The 20,165-nt window shown below is 35.8% G+C and overlaps 1 protein-coding gene across 3 annotated transcripts in view; it reads left to right on the forward strand.

Moving 5' to 3' along the window:
- PTPN21 (protein tyrosine phosphatase non-receptor type 21) overlaps positions 1-20,165 on the forward strand; it is a 117,526-nt gene that overhangs the window by 76,204 nt on the left and 21,157 nt on the right. For all 3 annotated transcript variants that reach the window (XM_074289798.1, XM_074289800.1, XM_074289799.1), the window contains exons 11-13: positions 5,140-5,200; positions 7,061-7,145; positions 17,419-18,860. In XM_074289798.1, the coding sequence (XP_074145899.1) occupies positions 5,140-5,200; positions 7,061-7,145; positions 17,419-18,860 (1,588 nt within the window). The remainder of the gene's footprint in view (positions 1-5,139; positions 5,201-7,060; positions 7,146-17,418; positions 18,861-20,165) is intronic.

Genomic DNA, 20,165 nt, shown 5'->3' on the forward strand with positions numbered 1-20,165 from the left:
AGAATAATGAATTTTTGTTCCTGGTTTCTTAAAAGCCAATGCCATATTGATTGCACATATATAACATATCAAATTGCTTGCCTTCTGAATGAGGAGGAATGGATGGAAGGAAAGAATGTGGAACTCAGACTTTTTAAAAAACAAATGTTTAAAAAATTGTTTTTATAAATAATGAGAAAAAATAAAATTTTAAATTTAAAAATAGAGCAGGAAATGAATAGACTTTTGGTTAGCAGACAGACAAATGAAAATAGCATATGGTCAATTTATGTATTTGTTAGCATTTAAATGTTTAAGATTGCTCCATGCTAGATTAATGTTTGGCAAATAAAAATGTAATAGTAATAACAAAACAACAAAAACAAAAAAAATTACTATATTGAGCTTAAAACCAAACCAAATAAAAATGAAAGATAGGGTAATACTTTTTAAAAAAATGTTTTTAATTATACCTATAGAATGGCAGTGTTGCATAATGACTAGAGTGAAGAACTGGAAGCTAGAAAGACTCGGGTTCTAGGCCTATCTCTGACTGTAACTTTGGGCTTGTCATTTAAAATTCAGTTCCCTAGGCAACACTGCAAGACTTGACATTTCTGAGAAAATTTCTGTCCACAACAATAAGTTTTCTCAGCTGAGAATTTCCTATATTGTGGAAATCACAAATCTAATCATTTTTTTAAATCTTAAAAAATCTAACCTTATTTTCTTAGAAATCAGCTGTCATCACATTTTCCAATAAAACTATACATGTTCTAATCCTTTGATATTTGAGATTGTGAGAATAAAGAAACAAAAATTGATTCTTTAAAAATAATATTCAATAGTATTTTGTTTTTCCAAATACATATAAAGATACTTTTCACTATTCATTTTTGTAAGATTTTGTGTTCCAACTTTTTCTCCCTCATTCCTTTACCTCCTCCCTCCCCAAGACAGCAAGAAATCTGTTAGAGGTTAAATATGTTCAATTCTTTTTAAAAATTTCCATATTTGTCATATTGTATTATTCAAGAAAAATCAGTTTGAAAGGGAAAAAAATCATAAGAAAGAAAAAAAGCAAGAAAAAGTGAAAATACTGTGCTTCAATTCACATTCAGTCTCTATAGTTATCTCTCTGAGTGTGATTGACATTCCCCATCTTAAATCTATTGTAATTGCCTTTAATCATTGCATTATTGAGAAGATTCAAATCTATCATAGTTTATCAGCACATAATCTTCTTGTTACTGTATACAATATTCTCTTGGTTCTGCTTGTTTCACTCAATATCAGTTCATGTAGTTCTTTTCAGACTTTTCTGAAATCAGCCTGTTCATTTCTTATAGAACAATAATATTTCAATACCTTCATACACCATAACTGATTCAGTTGTTCACCACCCGATGGGTGTCTACTCAATTTCCAGTTCCTTGCAACTATAAAAAAATCTGCTATTTGTGCACATGTGGGTTCTTTTCCTTTTTTATGATCTCTTTGAGATATAGACCCAGTAGAGATACTTCTGGATCAAAGGGCATGCACAGTTTGATAGCTTTTTGGACATAATTCCATATTACTCTCTAGAATGGTTGGATCATTTTACACTCTACCAAGAATGTACCAGTGCCCCAGGTTTCCTGCATCCCCTCCAACATTTATCATTATCTTTTCCTGTCATTTTAACCAATCTAAGAGGCTAAGTGGTACCTAGGAGTTGTTTTGTTTTAATTTGTACTTCTCTAATCAATAATGATATAGAGCATTAAAAGCTGATTCTTAAGGTGATATTAAACACTCTAAAAGAACAATGTTCTCTTCTGGTTAGGTCTGGATAGATCAAGTCAATATGTCAAGAAATATTTATATTTATGTATCAGGTACTATACTAAGTACTATGGATAAGGGAAAAGAAGACAAAAAATAGTCTCCACTCTCAAGAACTTTACAGTCTTATTAGGGGAGACAGAATCAGACTTTGAAATAGTGTACAATTAGCCTATGAAGGAAATAAAAAATGTAGGCGGACAAAAATAGGGATTGGGAATTCTATGCAGTAGTTCATAGTCATCTCCCAGAGTTCTTTTGCTGGGTGTAGCTGGTTCAGTTCATTACTGCTCTATTGGAACTGATTGATTCATCTCATTGTTGGAGAGGTCCACGTCCATCAGAATTGATCATCATATAGTATTGTTGTTGAAGTATATAATGATGTCTTGGTCCTGCTCATTTTACTCAGCATCAGTTCATGTAAGTCTCTCCAGGCCTCTCTGAAATCATCCTGCTGGTCATTTCTTACAGAACAATAATATTCCATAGCATTCATATACCACAATTCACTCAGCCATTCTCCCACTGATGGCTATCCTCTCAGCTTCCAGTTTCTTGCCACTACAAAAAGGGCTGCCACAAACATTCTTGCACATACAGGTCCCTTTCCCTTCTTTAATCTCTTTGGGATATAAGCCCAATAGTAATGCTGCTGGATCAAAGGGTATGCACAGTTTGATATCTTTTTGAGCATAGTTCCAAATTACTCTCCAGAATGGCTTGATGTATTCACAATTCCACCAACAATGTATCAGTGTCCCAATTTTCCCACATCCCTTCCAACATTCTACATTATCTTTCCCTGTCATTCTAGCCAATCTGACAGGTGTGTAGTGGTATCTCAGAATTGTCTTAATTTGCATTTCTCTGATTAATAATGACTTGGAGCATCTTTTTAAAATTAATTTTATAATTATAATTTTTTTGACAGTACATATGCATGAGTAATTTTTTTTTTTACAACATTGTCCCTTGTATCCCTTGTAAAATTTTCCATATTTTCCCCTCCTTCCCTCTACTCCCTCCCCTAGATGACAGGCAATCCCATACATATTAAATGTGTTACAGTATAACCTAGATACAATATATGTGTGTAAATCTAATTTTCTTGTTGCATGGTAAGAATTGGATTCCGAAGGTATAAGTAACCTGGGTAGAAAGACAGTAGTGCTAACAGTTTACATTCATTTCCTAGTGTTCCTTCTCTGGGTGTAGTTGTTTCTGTCCATCATTGATCAATTGGAAGTGAGTTAGATCTTCTTTATGTTGAAGATATCCACTTCCATCAGAATATATCTTCATACACTATTGTTGTTGAAGTGTATAGTGATCTCCTGGTTCTGCTTGGAGCATCTTTTCATATGGCTAGAAATAGTTTCAATTTTTTCATCTGAGAATTGTCTGCTCATATTCTTTGACCATTTAACAATTGGAGAATGGCTTGATTTCTTATAAATTAGAGTCAATTCTCTATATATTTTGGAAATGAGGCCTTTATCAGAACCTTTGATTGTAAAAATATTTTCCCAATTTGTTACTTCCTTTCTAATCTTGTCTGTATTAGTTTTGTTTGTACAAAACCTTTTTAATTTGATATAATCAAAATTTTCTATTTTGTGATAAGTAATGACCTCTAGTTCTTCTTTGGTCATAAATTCCAGGAAGATAATTTTTAGAGCAAATAGATTTGAGGAAGAGAGACCAATTAGTAGGTTCTTATAGTAAGAGGTGACTAGTTTTGTCCTTGATTTCCTCTCACTTTTAAGTTCAGGATTAGATGTTAGTTAAATGTTAGTAGAGTAACATTTAAAATGTTAGTTATTTTTTTCTAGCTTCTTTGCCTTCAATAAATTGCCATCCAGTGAATGAGTATTATTTGTCAACTAAACTTTCTATGAGCATTTTTTTTTCCAATAACAAAAATTAGCATATTTACCATTAATTTGTGATTTTTTTCCTCCCTATATTCTATCTTACAGTGTCATCCAAGGATAATTCTTTGTTAGCTCTGAATTGCTAGTAAAGCTAGGTTTTCATTAAAATTATGCTTCTTAAAACAATGCTATTTTTTGTTCTAAATCGCTATTGATCAGAGAGAGAAATGCAAATTACTCTGAAATCTCTGAGGTATTGCGCCACACCTCTCAGATTGCCTAAGATGACAGGAAAAGGTAATAATAAATGTTGGAAGGGATGTGGGAAAACTAGGACACTGATGCATTGTTGTGGAATTGTAAAATGATCCACCCATTCTGAAGAACAATTTGGAACTATGTCCAAAGAGCTATTAAACTGTACATACCCTTTGATCCAGAAATATCTCTACTGGGTCTATATCTCAAAGAGATCATAAAAGAGGGAAAAGGAGTCATATGTACACAAATGTTTATGACAGCCCTTTTTCTAGTGGTAAGGAATTAGAAATTGGTGCTCATCAGTTGGAGAATGGCTAAATAAGTTACAGTTATATGAATGTTATGGAATATTATTGTTCTATAAGAAACGATCAGGAGGATGATTTCAGAGAGGCCTGGAGAGGCTTATATTAAGTGATGCTGAGTGAAAGAGCAAAACTGAGAGAAGATTGTACACAGTAACAGAAAGATTATATGACAAAAAATTCTGATGGATGTGGCTCTTTTCAACAATGAAATGATTCAGGCCAGTTCCAATGATCTTGTGATGGAGAGAGCTATCTGCAACCAGAGGCAGGACTGTGGGAACTGCATGTGGATCACAATATAGTATTTTCATGTTTTTTGTTGTTTGCTTGCATTTTGTTTTCTTTCTCATTTTTTTTCCTTTTTGATTTGATTTTTCTTGTGCAGCATGATAATTGTGGAAATATATATAGAAGAATTTTACATGTTTGACATAGATTACTTGCTGTCTAAGAGGATGGAAGAAAAGGGGGAGAAAAAATTTGAAACACAAAGTTTTGCAAGGGTGAATGTTGTAAAGTATCTTTGTATATATTTTGAAAATAAAAAAGCTATTAATTACAAAAAGAAAAATACTATTTTAAAAATAGCTAAGCATGATGACTTATTAGTGTTTACTTTGAAGATAGTAAATATAGTATAGTACATATATCCTATTAAATATAATAAATTATTATTACTCATTTGAAATAATCTTCCTTTTAAATATTCATTTTAAAAAAATTTTAAAATCACACAGAGTTAATATATTTAAAGAAATAAAAATGCCTAGATACAGTTAAAAAAGATACATTTGTTACTAATCAGTAGTTATTTTTTGTCTTAACCTAGTTCTCTATCTTCATTTCTTAATTGTTAAAAAGGTTTGTTTTGTTTTTTTATATTCTAGGCAAACTCAGACTCTTACAGTGAATCCTGTTAGGAGGAGGTCTTCAACAAGAATGTCTTTGGTAAGGGGATGAAGTTATTTTAAGTTGGATTTAAAAAAAAAATCTTTTTATTGTAGTCAGGTTTTAAAAGTCTGCTTCCTCAGTGAAATGAATATATCTTTTCTTTATTACTATTTGTCAGATATTATTCTTTTGACTTAGTAGTTAGCATTAATGAATAGATTTTTAAATACTAAAGATTTTGGTTAAGAAGGAGCTAGACCTCTCTAGAAAATATGTGATTTAATAATGGTCATTTAACACCTAAGTTGTATTTGAACAACCATCAATTTAAAAAACAAACGAACAACTCCTGGGCCAATCATATAATCTCAAACTTAATCAAATGTTTATTTTATAATGCTATGCAACAACATTTTCAATTAGAAGTTACCTTTGGGAATATAGTCAACAGTAAAAGATTCACTAGTGGTTTATGAAAAGGACTGTCTCTTGTTTATTTTTCAAGTGTTTAAAAAAATAAAACAGCCTGGAAAATAATGTCAGAAAACCAGCATAAGACTTGCATCTCACACCCCATGACAAAATAAAGTCAAAATGACTACCTGATTTGGGCATCAAATTAAGACAGCAAAGCAACATCAGACCTTTGGAGAAGGGAGGAATTTATAGCCGAAAAAGAATTAGACAACATTATGAAATGCAAAAATAGGCAACTTTGATTACATTAAATTAAAAAAGGTTTTGTACAAACAAAACCAACACAAAATAGATTAAAAGGGAAGTACAAAGCTAGGGAAATTTTTTTTACAGCCAAAGTTTCTGATAAAGGCCTCATTCCTAAATTATAAAAAGAACAGCATGAAATTTATAATTTGTAAGATTTATATATTTATAACATAAGATTCATAAATTTATAAGAATATAAGACCAATCGAGATATGGTCAAAGGATATGAACAAATCATTTTCTGATGAAGAAATTAAAGATATCTATAGTCATATAAAAATGCTCTAAATTACTATTGATTAGAGGAATGCAAATTAAAACAATTTTGAGGTATTACTTAGCCTCTCAGATTGGTTTAGTTGACAGGAAAGATAATTGTAAAAGTTGGAAGAGATATGGGAAAACCAGTATGCTAATTAATTATTGGTGGAATTGTGAAATGATCCAACCATTCTGGAGAACAATTTGGAACTCTGCCCAAGGGCTATAAAACTGTACATACTATTTGATCCAGCAGTGTCTCTACTGGGTCTGTATCTCAAGGAAATCACAAAGGAGGAAAAAGAACCCACAAGTGCCAAAATGTTTGTAACAGTTCTTTTTGTGGTGGCAAAAAGTTGGAAAATAAGTAGATGCCCATCAGTTGAGGAATAGCTGAATAAGTTATGGTATAAAAAAGTAATGGAATTTTATTGATTTACAAAAAATGATGAACAGGTTGATTTTAGAAAGGACTGGAAGGGTTTACATGAACTGATGCTCAATGAAACAAGAAAAACTAGCAATACATTCTGTACAATAACAGCAAGATTGTACCTTGATCAATTATAAAAGACTTGGTTCTTCTCACTGGTTCAGTGATGCAAGGCAATCCCAATAAACTTTGGATGGAAAACACTATCTATATCCAGAGAGAAAAAAGATGGTGACCAAAACCTTTTTTTTCCTTATAGTTTTTCCCTTTTGTTCTGATTTTTCTCTTCCAACATTTCATAAGGAAATATGTTTTTTAAAAAAATGAATGTACACGTATCGTCAGAAAAAAAATAAACAGCTCCTTTAATATTTCTAAGTTGAAAAACATAGGGAAATATATATCTCGTGAATAGAAACTTTGGTTAGTTACAAAATCACTTAGTAAAACAAGGAGGATTTAATATTATGTTTGTTTTGTAAAATTTCATTTCTTAGCCTAAGCCACAACCATATGTGATGCCTCCACCGCCTCAGTTACATTACAATGGACATTATACAGAACCATATACTTCTTCCCAAGGTAAGTCTCCATTATTTCCAAGAGGCTTCATTTAATAAATATCAGTAAGAATAAAAAGACTTCAATAACTATCAATCAAGGCTCTTTTTGGCCACTGTGGTGATAAGCATCTCCAAATTGGATAACTAAAAGAATTATATTCAAAAGTTCTCTTCTCCCTATCCTGCATAAACCATACGAAGTTAATTTGTTGGAAACTCATAGGAACACAGTACAATATGAAACATATAGTGAAATATGCATTCCACCTCCCCCATCCTTTCACCCCTCTCATTTTAACACAATATAAAGAATTTGGTCATGATAATTACAGTGGCATTGTAGGGTGCGAGAAAAAATGTAGGATTTGGAATCAGTCTTTGTGTTTGCTTTGCTACCTTTATGACCTTTACTAAGTTACTTTAATTTTCTGAGCCTTGGATTCCTCCTCTTGAAAATGAGGGGGAGGATAGAGCTGAACAAAATCACCAACTCTCCTCCCAGCTCTAAAATGCATGATTTTAAGAATCATTTTTTAAAGTCATCTAATCCAGTTTATTAATCTGTAAATTAAGTAAATTACATACTATAAAGAGGAAATTTGATTTTATGGAAATAGAACCACCCTTAAACTAGATTTGCTTTCAAGTTTGGGCCCCAACATTTTAAAAGCTTTGTTACCAGGAATGTGTGTGTCAATTTCATTATCAATGTGGACATCCCTGGAAAGTATATTGCCAAGGTTAGTGAGCTTATCCCCAGCACTCAAAGCTCTACCAGTTACTGTAACTGTTCGTTCCACATGTGGATAGTGTGTGGGGTGCTGGCTGATGGAGAGCCTGTTTTCTTGGTGCTATTAGGCCAAAATTAGCACAAGCAGCAAAGAATTGAGCCATACTTTTGTTTGGGACAAGAAGACCTACCCAAATTAATACTCAGAGATCACTCATAGAAAGCAGAATTATTTATTAGAATCTTGAGGACCCCATCCTGGTCTGTGAGCCAAATTTCACAGCAGGACAGGGCCAGAGCCTTGAAAATGCTTATGGCTTTTATACATTTCAGACAAAGAACCTCCAAAGTCCCGCCCTCTATACGTTGTGATTGGTCACATAAGTCTACTGTTCCCCTAGTTGGTCAATGGGATGTAGCAGACAAAGTGATATACAGCTTCTTGGACTATGGAATGTTGTTTAGGCCTTATCCAAAATCACGTGATTCTGGAGAAGCCGAAACTGAGGCCTAGTAGGCTTGGTCTACTTTAGTAAACAGTCTCTGCTCAGTATGTGCTGTAAGTTCTTCACCCTTTTCCCACACAGTCCCTCCTGTTATTCATAAGTATATTGGCATATATATATTCATGAAGAACTTACATGGTGGTCAAATTCAATTAACATCTGTACACATTGCTTGTTAATCTCCTCATCAGTTTGTCCCCATTACTCCCTAATGAATGCTGGTGGACACAATCACTGACCCATCATCACAAACAATATTTAACTTGCTCCATCTGTTTCTATGCTCACCACAATCTGTGACATCTACCCTCTCTGGTCGATGAATAAAAGTCCATTCACACTTACTCTCTCCTATCCATAGCCCTGCACCTGTTTGATTTAGGCAATGCTCCAATAAGGTGCCCCAGATCAATACTGCTATCAAGATTTTACATGCACAGTTCATCAGTTCCTTTTTAGTGTTTGTCTCAGCTTGTTCTCTGCATTCAGTGGGAAGTCCACACCCTTGGAGTGTCCACCGGTCTTTTAATTGTGGCATGCTGAGTCCACCACCCTCTTTCCTGTGTAGCACCGCTGTGTCTGATGTCAAGAGGACCTGGAACGGTCCTTTCCAGCTCAGGGTCAGCTTGTCCTCCTTCCACATCGGAACCAGGACCCAGTCTCCAAGCTAGAACTCATGCACTGTTGAAATCCTAAGGGAGGAGTCTGAGCAATAAGCCCTTTTTAGTTGTAAAGTTTTCAGATGGTGCACTAAAGACATGGCATATTTCCTTAAAAACAAATCCTTGGTTTCAAACATTGGATCCAAGGAGGAATTTTGAATCCCTTTTGGATAAGGGTGACCATACAATAATTCATAAAGTGACAATCCCACATCTCTTCATGGTTTTGGTCTAATTCTTAATAAGGCAAGGGGAAGACACTTGGTCCAGGGCAATTGTTTCTCAGCCAATTTAGTCAGTTGCTATTTAATTTCCTTATCCATCCTTTCCACTTTACCTGATAAGGGGAGATGCCATGGGGTATATAAGTCCCATGATATTTCTAGCGCCTGGGCCACAGATTGGAGGATTTCAGCTATGAAACAGGTGCCTTGGTCCGAATTTACCTGCTCCACCATCCCATACCCTGGAATGATATGCTCAAGGAGTACTTTTACAACTGCTGAGGCAGTTGCTTGGGCAAAGGGAAAGGCCTCCACCCATAAGGTCAGATGGTCCACTACGACCAACAGGTATTTGAGACGCCCCACTGATGACAGCTTGGTAAAGTTCACCTGTATGTTTTGGAAAGGCCTGATACCAGGGGCCTTCCTCCTTTTAGACTTGTCATTGGGCCGCCCTATTCATCCTCTGACAAACAGGACAGTGGCTGACAGTTGTCTGCTATTGTGTATAAGCCAGTGCCACAAACCTAGTCAGCACTGCATCACACAGGTCTTGGACATCCCAATGACTGCCCTGATGTAAACGTTGGAGTACACGTCTCATACCTGCTGTGGTCAGTCTGCCATCAGGGAGGAGCCAGTGCCCCTCTTTATCCTCCTGAATGTAGGCTTTGGGTTTCCTGCTTCTCTTCTGGGGTGAGGGAAAGTGGAGGCATTGGAGGCAGAAATGCCAGAATTAGCACCATCATCTCCTCCATACTTACAGATTCCTCTTCTCCAGGCCGTTTCACCTCCTCATCTGCAAGCAGTTTCTCCTTATCTCAAATGAATCTCCTCTTTGGTGCCCCTGCACTTGAATCACTGCAACGTTCTTAGGTAACATAAGATTAGTCAAAATTTCAGTGACCAATGCCCTGTGTGCCAATCCCTTTCCTTTCCTGTTTCCATTCTTTCCCTCAAGTAATTTATAGGATCTAATTTATTTTTCCCTTCACTTATACAATGACCTAAGTATTTTACCTCACATTTCACAAATTGCAATTTGTCTTGAGAAATTCTCAGACCCTGTGCTCTTAAATAATTTAACAAACTGATAGTGACTTGGGCAAGGTCACTCTTTTTTTCTTCCTGTCACAAAAAGATCATCTACATTTTGTAAGACTTTTGACAATAAGAAATTTATCCCAGAATGTTCACACAATTCTTATATACCCAATAGATGTTCCATAAATTGAATATTATACCAATCATTTTGCTTTTTTTTTTTTTTTAATATCCAATACACAGAAAAATCCTAAACTACATATCGTCCATAACAAAAACATTCTTAAAAGGACAAAGGCAAAAACTATTATCCTTGGAGTCCCTCTAAATAATTGACATCAATACAGTTAATTAAAACTTCCTATTTTCACATAAAAGAATCTGAAAAGTTCTTAAAAACATTAAACTTTTTTTTTTAAATAGCCCTTTCAGACTATATATCACATTTCTGATCATATTCTTTAAACACAAAAACCATTATGTATCTAAGGAAACAAATATTCAATCAATTAACATCTTGTAAGAGCAGCTTGACCCTTTATCAGTTTGCTTTCTTCAATCAAAAACAGCTGCAGCTTCCCACTGCTGCTCTCCCCCTGCAAAAACACATCCTGTCTCACAGTCATCTCTCCGGGACTACCCTTTCCAACCAGTTCCTTCTTTTTCCCACTGATTTCTTCTTGAAATCATTTGCTCCCACTAATCAATCCTTCTTAAATCACCTTCATTCTCCTGTCCTCTCTGTCTTTCTCCTCCCAATGCTTACTTACTTAAACCTTCTCCGACATACTTTAAACACTCCCAAACCAATAACTCTTCTGACTAGATGCTCCATTTAAACTATTAATTACTTTTGTAAATCAATCTCTTTTGTCCCTTTTCTTTAAATCACCTTTTTTTTAAACTTTAAACTTCAATATTCATAACTCATAATGTTAACAAATTACCCAGTGTTTCAGAAACAAACCAAATAGTTTTGTTTTTTCCCTTCTGCCTGAGTGCTTCAAGGCCACTAGCAGAAACTTCTTTTTCCCAGGTGGCATTAAGCAGATAGGATTGTATTGCCGTTACTCCTCTTTAGCAGACTTTGAAAATCTGCTTTTCAGAGAAAGCTTCCCCACCAGTTTAAAATAGTCAAGTTTTTTGTTCTTTTACTTACAAATTGATACAACAGGTTAAAAAGTTTAAAATCACAAAAATTTTATACCAAGCATAGTTGCAAGATGAAAATAGCCAATTGCCAAATTTCTTAACCATTGTTCTTAAAACTCTTAATCAAATGTTGCAAACAAACAATTACCCAGTTTAGCCTTCTTAAACTTTCTGTTCTCTAATTCCATGAAAGCAAACTTGCTAATAATGATTTTCTTTTCTTTTTTTTTTTTTTTTTTTAGAAGTATGCCTACTTTTTCCACAGCTCCAACAGGTCAGAGAGCCCCCATGTTCAGCCATTTACCTCTCTTACTCTGTTTTTATTCCTTCCTTCCAATATCTGCAACTTCTTATTTCCAATCTTAACATGCATGCCAATTTAAAGTCATTTTAAAATTAACCAGTACTTTAGTTTGTGAAATTTCCTAAAATCTACCTAGATATTCCATTGAAACTTCTTTTCTTTAGTAAGCCAGGAAAGAGTTAAGCACCAATTATTGTTTTACCTTGAATATATATATATATATATATATATATATATATATATATATATATATATATATATATATATATATTTTTTTTTTTTTTTTTTTTTTTGGCAAGATTCCCGGAAGCCGGAGTTCTGCTAACAGGGCCCCTTGTTTATAGGAGTGATAACCACTGTTCTATTTTCTCAAAACTTTCCAAACTTTATTTTCCCTCTTCTCTCCCTCCTCCTGCAAAGCCAGAGGCAGGGGAAGAGAAAAAGAAAAAAAGATTTTTCAAACTTCTTTTCATTCTACCTGAGCCACTCTGAAAGAATTACTACTCTGAATGAGTTCCAATTCCCACAATTCAGCCTGATATTTTTCTAAGCCTGTAATGCAGAGGCTGAATACTTATCTCTTATGAGCTTGCTAACTTTTATCACAGAACAAAAAATGCAAAGCAGACAAACATACATACACAGACAGACACAGAGTTCTATTTTTCTTGAATTCCCTAACGTCCTGACAGAAATCCATGGACTGCTATTTTCCCATAGTACCGGTATAGGTCACCCTCACACCAACAGTCACCCAAGAGCGCTCTCAGAAGCCCTTTCCTTGGAGTCTGAGCAGTCCTCCACTTCTTTTAGAGAGCTTGTCTCTCCCTCGGCCAATAGACCCCCCAGGCTTCCACTTGTGCTTACCTCTCAAGCTACTAGGAGTAGATCTTCTAGACTGTGCTGGCAGTCAGGACTTTCCATTATCCTCTTTCTTCAGTCTTCAATTCTGCTTTCCACTGAGTATCTCCACCTTGGGTCGTTGTCTAAGAGGGGAGGGAGGCTGCACACTCAGAGCCAGAGACCATGGAGAAAACTGCTCCATGGGCGCCCGTCCCTGTTCGGGGTGCACACAGCCATCTCCCCCAAAGACTCCATCCCGGAGAGCCCCCAACTGTTTGGGACAAGAAGACCTACCCAAATTGACTACTTAGAGATCACTCATAGAAAGAAGAATTATTTATTAGAATCTCAAGAAGCAGACCCCATCGTGGTCTGTAAGCCAAATTTCACAGCAGGATAGGGCCAGAGCCTTGAAAATGCTTACAGCTTTTATACATTTCAAACAAAGAACCTCCAAAATCCTGCCCTCCATATGTTGTGATTGGTCATATAAGTCTACTGTACTCCTAGTTGGTCAATGGGATGTAGCAGACAAGGTGAGATATAGCTTCTTCAGCCATGTTGGACAATGGCATGTTGTTTAGGCCTTATCTAAAATCACATGATTCTGGAGAAGCCAAAACTGAGGCCTAGTAGGCTTGGTCTACTTTAGTAAACAGTCTGTGATCAATATGTGCTATAAGTTCTTCCCCCTTTTCCCACACACTTTGATACATCTCAGCCTCAACCAACCAACCAATCACAGTATTGTTGTAAGGATCAAATTTTTTAATATCACAAATGAAAATATTTTCTAACTGTTAAGTGATATGTAAATATCAGTTGTATATTATAGAAAAATCACTCTTTTCATCTTTTTCAATGGAGTTTAGATGAAAATGTCCCTAAAACAAGTCATTCTCTTGGTCTTATCATTTTATATTTAATGTTTTGTAGATAACTGCATAGATGGGTAAATGGCTTTTTGTAAATGAACAGAAGTATTAGAATATAAACTCATCTTGCGTGTAACGCAACTAGTAACCAGAATGAAGATGATGTCTTTTCCTGTGTGATCATTTTGTTATTCTTATTTTTTATTTGTTATTCAGAATAACAAAATAAAATATTAAATGACAAACATCACAAATTTGAATATCCTGAATACATGGAACAAAAAAGGATCAACCTATTCAGCTATTCAACTTTATCGTGAATCTCTTAATACAGATCTCATTTTTACAAAAAGTTTCAAAGCTGACCTTCTTGTTTATAACTCTCAATTTTTTTCTTCTGTGCATTAAAAAAAAAATCTGCAATGTCCCTTTTTTATTTTTTCCTTTTGAGTATCATTACAAGTTTTCTCTCTCTTAAAATTTCCCTCAGTCCAAGGAAAAAAAAATATATCCCTTTCTTACAACAAATACTGTCCCTCAAATCTTTCACCTCTGTGTTAGGTTGTTTCTCTTGTGATTTTGATTTCTTCCACTATATTTCTGTATTTTGAAAGCTTCACATTAAATATAATGCAAAGACTGAGTATTTTTTAAGGCACTATCAATTAAAAAAAAACTCACATCATTGTTTTTAAGTTTTTAAATGGATCAATGTTATGTTTGGCAGATTTCATAGTTTGAAATCTCAAGGATATTTTAAGGTCTCTGTATTTATTATAGGGATTTGTCATTTGTCAGTCTATTAAAGAGTCTATCTAATTTTTTAATACTAATGATCAATAATTCTAGCCACTAACTTATGTCATATCTTGTTATGTATTTGGTTGGGATTAAACTTTTATAGCCTATCTTGATATCTTTACAAGTGTTATACCATTTCCTTAAACAATATGCATTGCTCATGAAGTGTAGGCTCCTTAAGGATAACCCTTCTGTAATTTTCAATGGCATTGAATTGATCTTGATTTGTTATTGTTATTAATAACCTCTCCATTTTATTTTAAGAAAGAAATTCACATGATTCAGCCACTTTTTTGATGCTTCTTGATCAACATGTTGGCTGTATTCATGCAAGTGTTGATCATGAAAAGGCTTTTAGATTCCACTGTTCTGAAGGCCAGTCACTTTTCTGTTACATTCAAATAATCTAATGTGTGTACCTGTTATCAACCTTTACTCTTGCTCAGTGAAGGGATAGTTGTTTGTTCCCAAAAGTATTTTTCTAGGTTTGACCTGTTGATCATACTCTGAGCATGCCTACCAATTCTCTTTCACCCTTTTGATGAGGAGATGTGTTTTATTAATAATGTACACATTTTAATTAGGCTACTTTCTGAATCTTTTATGGTTTACTTTCAAAAGTGTATGTTAATAAGCATTATAGAGATGTTAATTGCTTTAAATGTAGTCTTCCAATTCATTTTCAATTATAGCTTCTTAAACTGTGTTCATGATCCTAAATGGGATTTTGTAATTGAGTGTTGGGTTTGTAAATTTATGATTTATTATCAGTAAATGTTTGATTTGTATACCTGTTTTATATACCTATCTACCCAGCATCACATAAAAATTTCTCAGGCAACAAGGGGATTGTAGATGAAAAAAATTTAAGAAATCCTATATTATAGGATGTGATTACTGTTTTAACTTTATAATATAGTTAGTAGGCCATTGGGCTTGAAATTAGGAAGATCTGAAATCAAATCTTGCTTTAGACACTTTACTAGTTGTATATCTTTGGGCAAGACAGTTAAATGCCACCAGCCTCAGTTTCCTCATCTGTAAAATAAGAATGGTCATAATATTTCACGGAGTTATTATGAGGATCAAATAAGAGAATATAGGCAAAGTGTTTTGCAAACTTGAAAGCTAGATAAATGGTATTATTTTAATTGACCATGATACTTTTAAAAAACCAGAGTGTTCCTATGTACAATAGGTCAGACACTTCTTAAGTGATACTATATCTATATACATACATTTGCATGGATGTTACCATATTTTTGCTGCCTTTTACTTCTTTGCAAATATCAAAACTGCTAATTACAACAAGATGATGCCTTTTTTGTACTTGACTCAAGAAATATTTTTCAGAGATAATTTATAAAAAACTGTAGGTAATATTTTCTCTCCAAGTTCATGCACTTATTCTAAAATTGGGCTAGTTTTTAAGTAGTGAAGATAAGGAATTGGTTTCAAGATATATTGTTTACTCACTCACTAGAATTTATTACTTTGACTCATTGAACATTTGTCAGACATGTGGCAATGTTTGTGAATCTTATGTGATTGCTGTCTTTTCTGTATATCTTTTGTACTTTCTTCTAGTAATTTTCCTTTTATACAATACATGTTGTTTATCTATCTGTCTACCTAATCTATAAATCACGTATTTTCTCTGCTCTTGTAGATATCCTTTTGCCCAACATTCTTTCATCTGTATTTGTATTTTAGAGAAAAAGTTGACTCTTGATTGGGTGAGAATAAATACTACTACTGCTACTACTTCTACTACTACTGCTGCTACTGCTACTGCTACTACTACTGCTTCTACTCCTGCTTCTACTACTACTACTGCCACTACTACTACTACCAATAATAACATTTACATAGTGTTAACTATGTGCCAGGCACTGTATTAGGCACTTTACAGTTATTATCTCATTTGATCCTCATAAGAATCCTGGGAGGTAGGTGTTGTTATTATCCTTATTTTACAGATGAGGCAGCCTCAGGTTATGTGACTTACCCAGAGTCTAATGAACGTCTGAGGCCAATTTTAAACTTAAATCTTTCTGATTCCAGGATCAGCACTCTATTTACTATACTACTACCTACCTTCCTTTTAGATTGAGATTGACATGGCTTAAATTATGCAATAAATCCATGTTAATAAATCCTTATTAATTTGGACTTCACTTGAATTACATGGAGAGTTTTTAATGGCACAAGCTATTTTTAAGAACTTTAAAAATCTCAGTTTGCAAACAGTGTAACTAAAGCATAAGTAAAGGCTGATAGCTAAAAAGCTGGGACTTTTAAATGCTAATTATGGATCATTTCAATTTTTTTTCAAAGCATGACATCTACTGGGCTACACATACTTGATTGACCTCTTACTGTATATGCTCAAAAATGTTTAAATTTGTTGTTCTTTAAGAATATTTTACAAATTTGTCTTTTAGTTCAGATAATAAATTCTTCCTAATGGTCTGAATTAATGAGAATCAGGCATATTTAGTCCCAGAACAATTGGCATTACCCTTTTTTTTTTTTTTTTTTTTTGATATTTCCTTTGGTAATTTTGAATTTAAATACAGCAAGAATGTAAACCCAGGTTCTCTTGACTCCAAATCCAGCATTCTTTTGGTTCTACTATACCGTAACTGCATAGATTTTTTAATAAATTTTTACATGCTGCCTGTTTAAGGAGGATTTTATTTATATCCCATAGAAACCAAGAAGAATTTTAGTGAATACATGAAATAACAAGGAAAAACAAGCACTGAAAACCCTTAGTTATTCTAATTCATTGCTGCTGTTATCCTTAGGAGCAGCACAGTTCTAGAACAAAATTCCCAAGTCATTAGATTTTTTTACTTTGATGTTTGTGGATCACTCATACCACAAAAGCCAGTCCTTCTGTGAGTAAAATACATTCCCATCAATCCCCTTACCAAGTCAAGATGTTTACTGAAGTCAAACAAAACTTTGTGAATTTCAGAAAAGGAAGGTAGTTTCTGAAGTGACTGCCCTGCATTTTAACAGCAAATTTGTAGTTTATGTAGAAATTGCATCTTTTTTGGGGAGGATGGAGAATGTAAGGCAGTGATTACAGTTTGTGATAGTGTTTTTGATTCTTGAATCTCAATCTTCAGTATTTTCTTTTCAGATAACGTCTTTGTGAACAACCAGAATGGATATTATTGCCATTCTCAGACAAGTCTCGATAGAGCGCTCGACTACAATGGAAGGATCCGCAACGGGAGCGTCTACAGTGCCCACAGCACGAACTCCTTAAACAACCCACAGCCCTTCTTGCAGCCCTCACCCATGTCCTCCAACCCGAGCATTACTGGAAGTGATGTTATGAGACCCGACTACGTCCCCTCTCATAGACACAGCGCCCTGATCCCTCCATCCTACCGCCCCACGCCAGACTACGAAACCGTGATGAGGCAGCTCAACCGCGGAGTGGGCCACGCGGATCGGCAGAGCCACTCCCTGAGGAATCTCAACATTGGTAATTCATACGCTTACAGTAGGCCTGATGCCTTGGTCTACAGTCAGCCTGAAATCAGAGAGCGCGCTCAGTTCGCCTCTCCGCAGTCAGCGCACTACCCCTTCAATCTCAATTACAGCTTTCACAGCCAGTCTCCTTACCCCTATCCTGCCGAGAGGAGGCCCGTGGTTGGAGCCGTCAGCGTGCCAGAGCTGACCAACGTACAGCTTCAGGCTCAGGATTATCCGGCGCCCAACATCATGAAAACCCAGGTGTATAGACCGCCTCCTCCTTACCCTTATCCACGACCGGCCAACAGCACCCCGGATCTGTCCCGGCACCTGTACATCAGCAGCAGCAACCCAGATCTCATCACCAGGCGGGTGCACCACTCGGTGCAGACCTTCCAGGAGGACAGCCTCCCGGTGGCCCATTCTCTGCAGGAGGTCAGCGAGCCCTTGACGGCGGCCCGGCACGCGCACTTACAGAAGAGGAACAGCATCGAGATCGCGGGGCTGACCCACGGGTTTGAGGGAATAAGGCTCAAAGAGAGGACTATGTCTGCTTCTGCGGCTGACGTGGCGGTGCCCCGGGTCCTAGCAGCCAGCTCGCAGCCGAACGTGTTCACAGACAGGACCAAGCAAGAAAATGAAGAGCAGGAAAGTGTGAGATACGGTCACAAGAAGTCCCTTTCAGACGCGACCATGCTGATCCATAGCAGTGAAGAAGAAGAAGAAGAGGAAGATTTTGAGGAAGAAAGGAAAGCCGGCAGCCCACTCCCAACTCCTGATGAGGCCCCGGGCTACTCTGCAGAACCTTTGCTCGGGTACCCCTATGGCTCTGCCCCCACTGGGCCCAACCCTTTGCATATTCTTGAACCAAAGTCACACATCCTAGAGACAGAGAAGTCAGTGAGAGCCATCAGTCCAGTTCCAGGGATGGCTGAAGCCCAGGTTCTGAGAAGAGAAGGGTTGTTAACTCCTTCCATGTCAGAGTCTGACCTCACCACTTCGGGACGCTACAGAGTGAAAAGGGATTCTCTTAAGAAGAGGCCGGTGCTGGACATTCTTTCAGGAAAGAAGAATGTTGTTGAGGGTCTTCCTCCATTAGGGGTAAGCCAAAGAATGGTCTTCTTTCTTTGCAGTCTTTTGTAAACAAATAGGAATATATATTTTTAAAAAGTTCCTTTGATCTTTTCTTTTTGTATTTCTTGTATTTTTAAAAATTTCCCTCCCATTTGTTCTTATTTCTGTACTGCTTGTAGCTCACTAGTTTCGGTTTTGTTTAAATAAAGCTATATAATTATAAATACATACATGGGCACACACAGTACAAATCACACAAGGTAAATTTTTTGGGTGTGGGATTTGTTGAGATCATTAACAGGGTGAGGTCAGGGTGGGAAGCCAAGAAATGCTTAAGAAAGTGTCAATACTTAAGCAGAGTTTTTTTTTTTTTCTTTTTTTTCCCTGAGGCTGGGGTTAAGTGACTAGCCCAGGGTCACACAGCTAGGAAGCATTAAGTGTCTGAGACCAGATTTGAACTCGGGTCCTCCTGAATTCAGGGCTGGTGCTCTATCCACTGCGCCACCTAGCTGCCCCTAGTTTCGGTTTTGAATGGAAATTGACACAAACTGGTGAATCTCCTAGTTTATCTTTTGATCCCTTATGAAAGAATAAATTGGATGCAGAGAAAAGATACATTAGCGAGTTCCCTCAAGTATTTTGTTCATGGAGTTTGTAGAGAAGAAAAGGAAAATAGCATGACCTTATCCTGTGTAATTTTTTTGGAGCTGCCTCCAAGAACTGCCCTGTCAGCATATCTCATGATCCACTTCCAAGCAAATGCTTGTAAACTGCTGAAATTTAAAGCGTGTCAGGGGTTCTGTGATGAAAAATTATGGCTGGTTGTTCCTTGTTTTCAAAGAGGACCAAAATGACATCACCAGGTTGGAGTCAAGGGACAGTGTGTCTGATTGTGGCTGCTCAGAGCAACCTGACCTCCAAAGGCTCTGTCACAGGTCAGGCACAAACACGTGAACGTTTGGAGCAGAGATGTCTCTAAATTTGTGCATCTCATTTCTTTTGCATTTATGAGTCACTCATAGAGTATAGTGCCTTCTTTGAGATAGGCACCCCTTACTGAGTGATATAGATAGAGCAGCTTTTAAATGTGAAAATGTTTGCTGATTTTATAGAATGGGAGAGGAAGTATCACATAATGGATAAAGAGTTGGTTTTCAAAGCATGAAATACCTGCTTCTTTCTGTGTATTTTCTAAATGTTTAAATTGATGACTTTTTTTTTAAGGATACTATTATTAGTCTTTTGGAGTCTGGCAGTGATTAGAGTTCTCAAGTTTTTCAAAGTTGTTTTCACTTACAATATCATAATTATTTTTATAATTTTTTCCTGATT

The sequence above is a fragment of the Sminthopsis crassicaudata genome, chromosome 2 (assembly GCF_048593235.1).
Source record: "Sminthopsis crassicaudata isolate SCR6 chromosome 2, ASM4859323v1, whole genome shotgun sequence".
Taxonomy (NCBI): domain Eukaryota; kingdom Metazoa; phylum Chordata; class Mammalia; order Dasyuromorphia; family Dasyuridae; genus Sminthopsis; species Sminthopsis crassicaudata.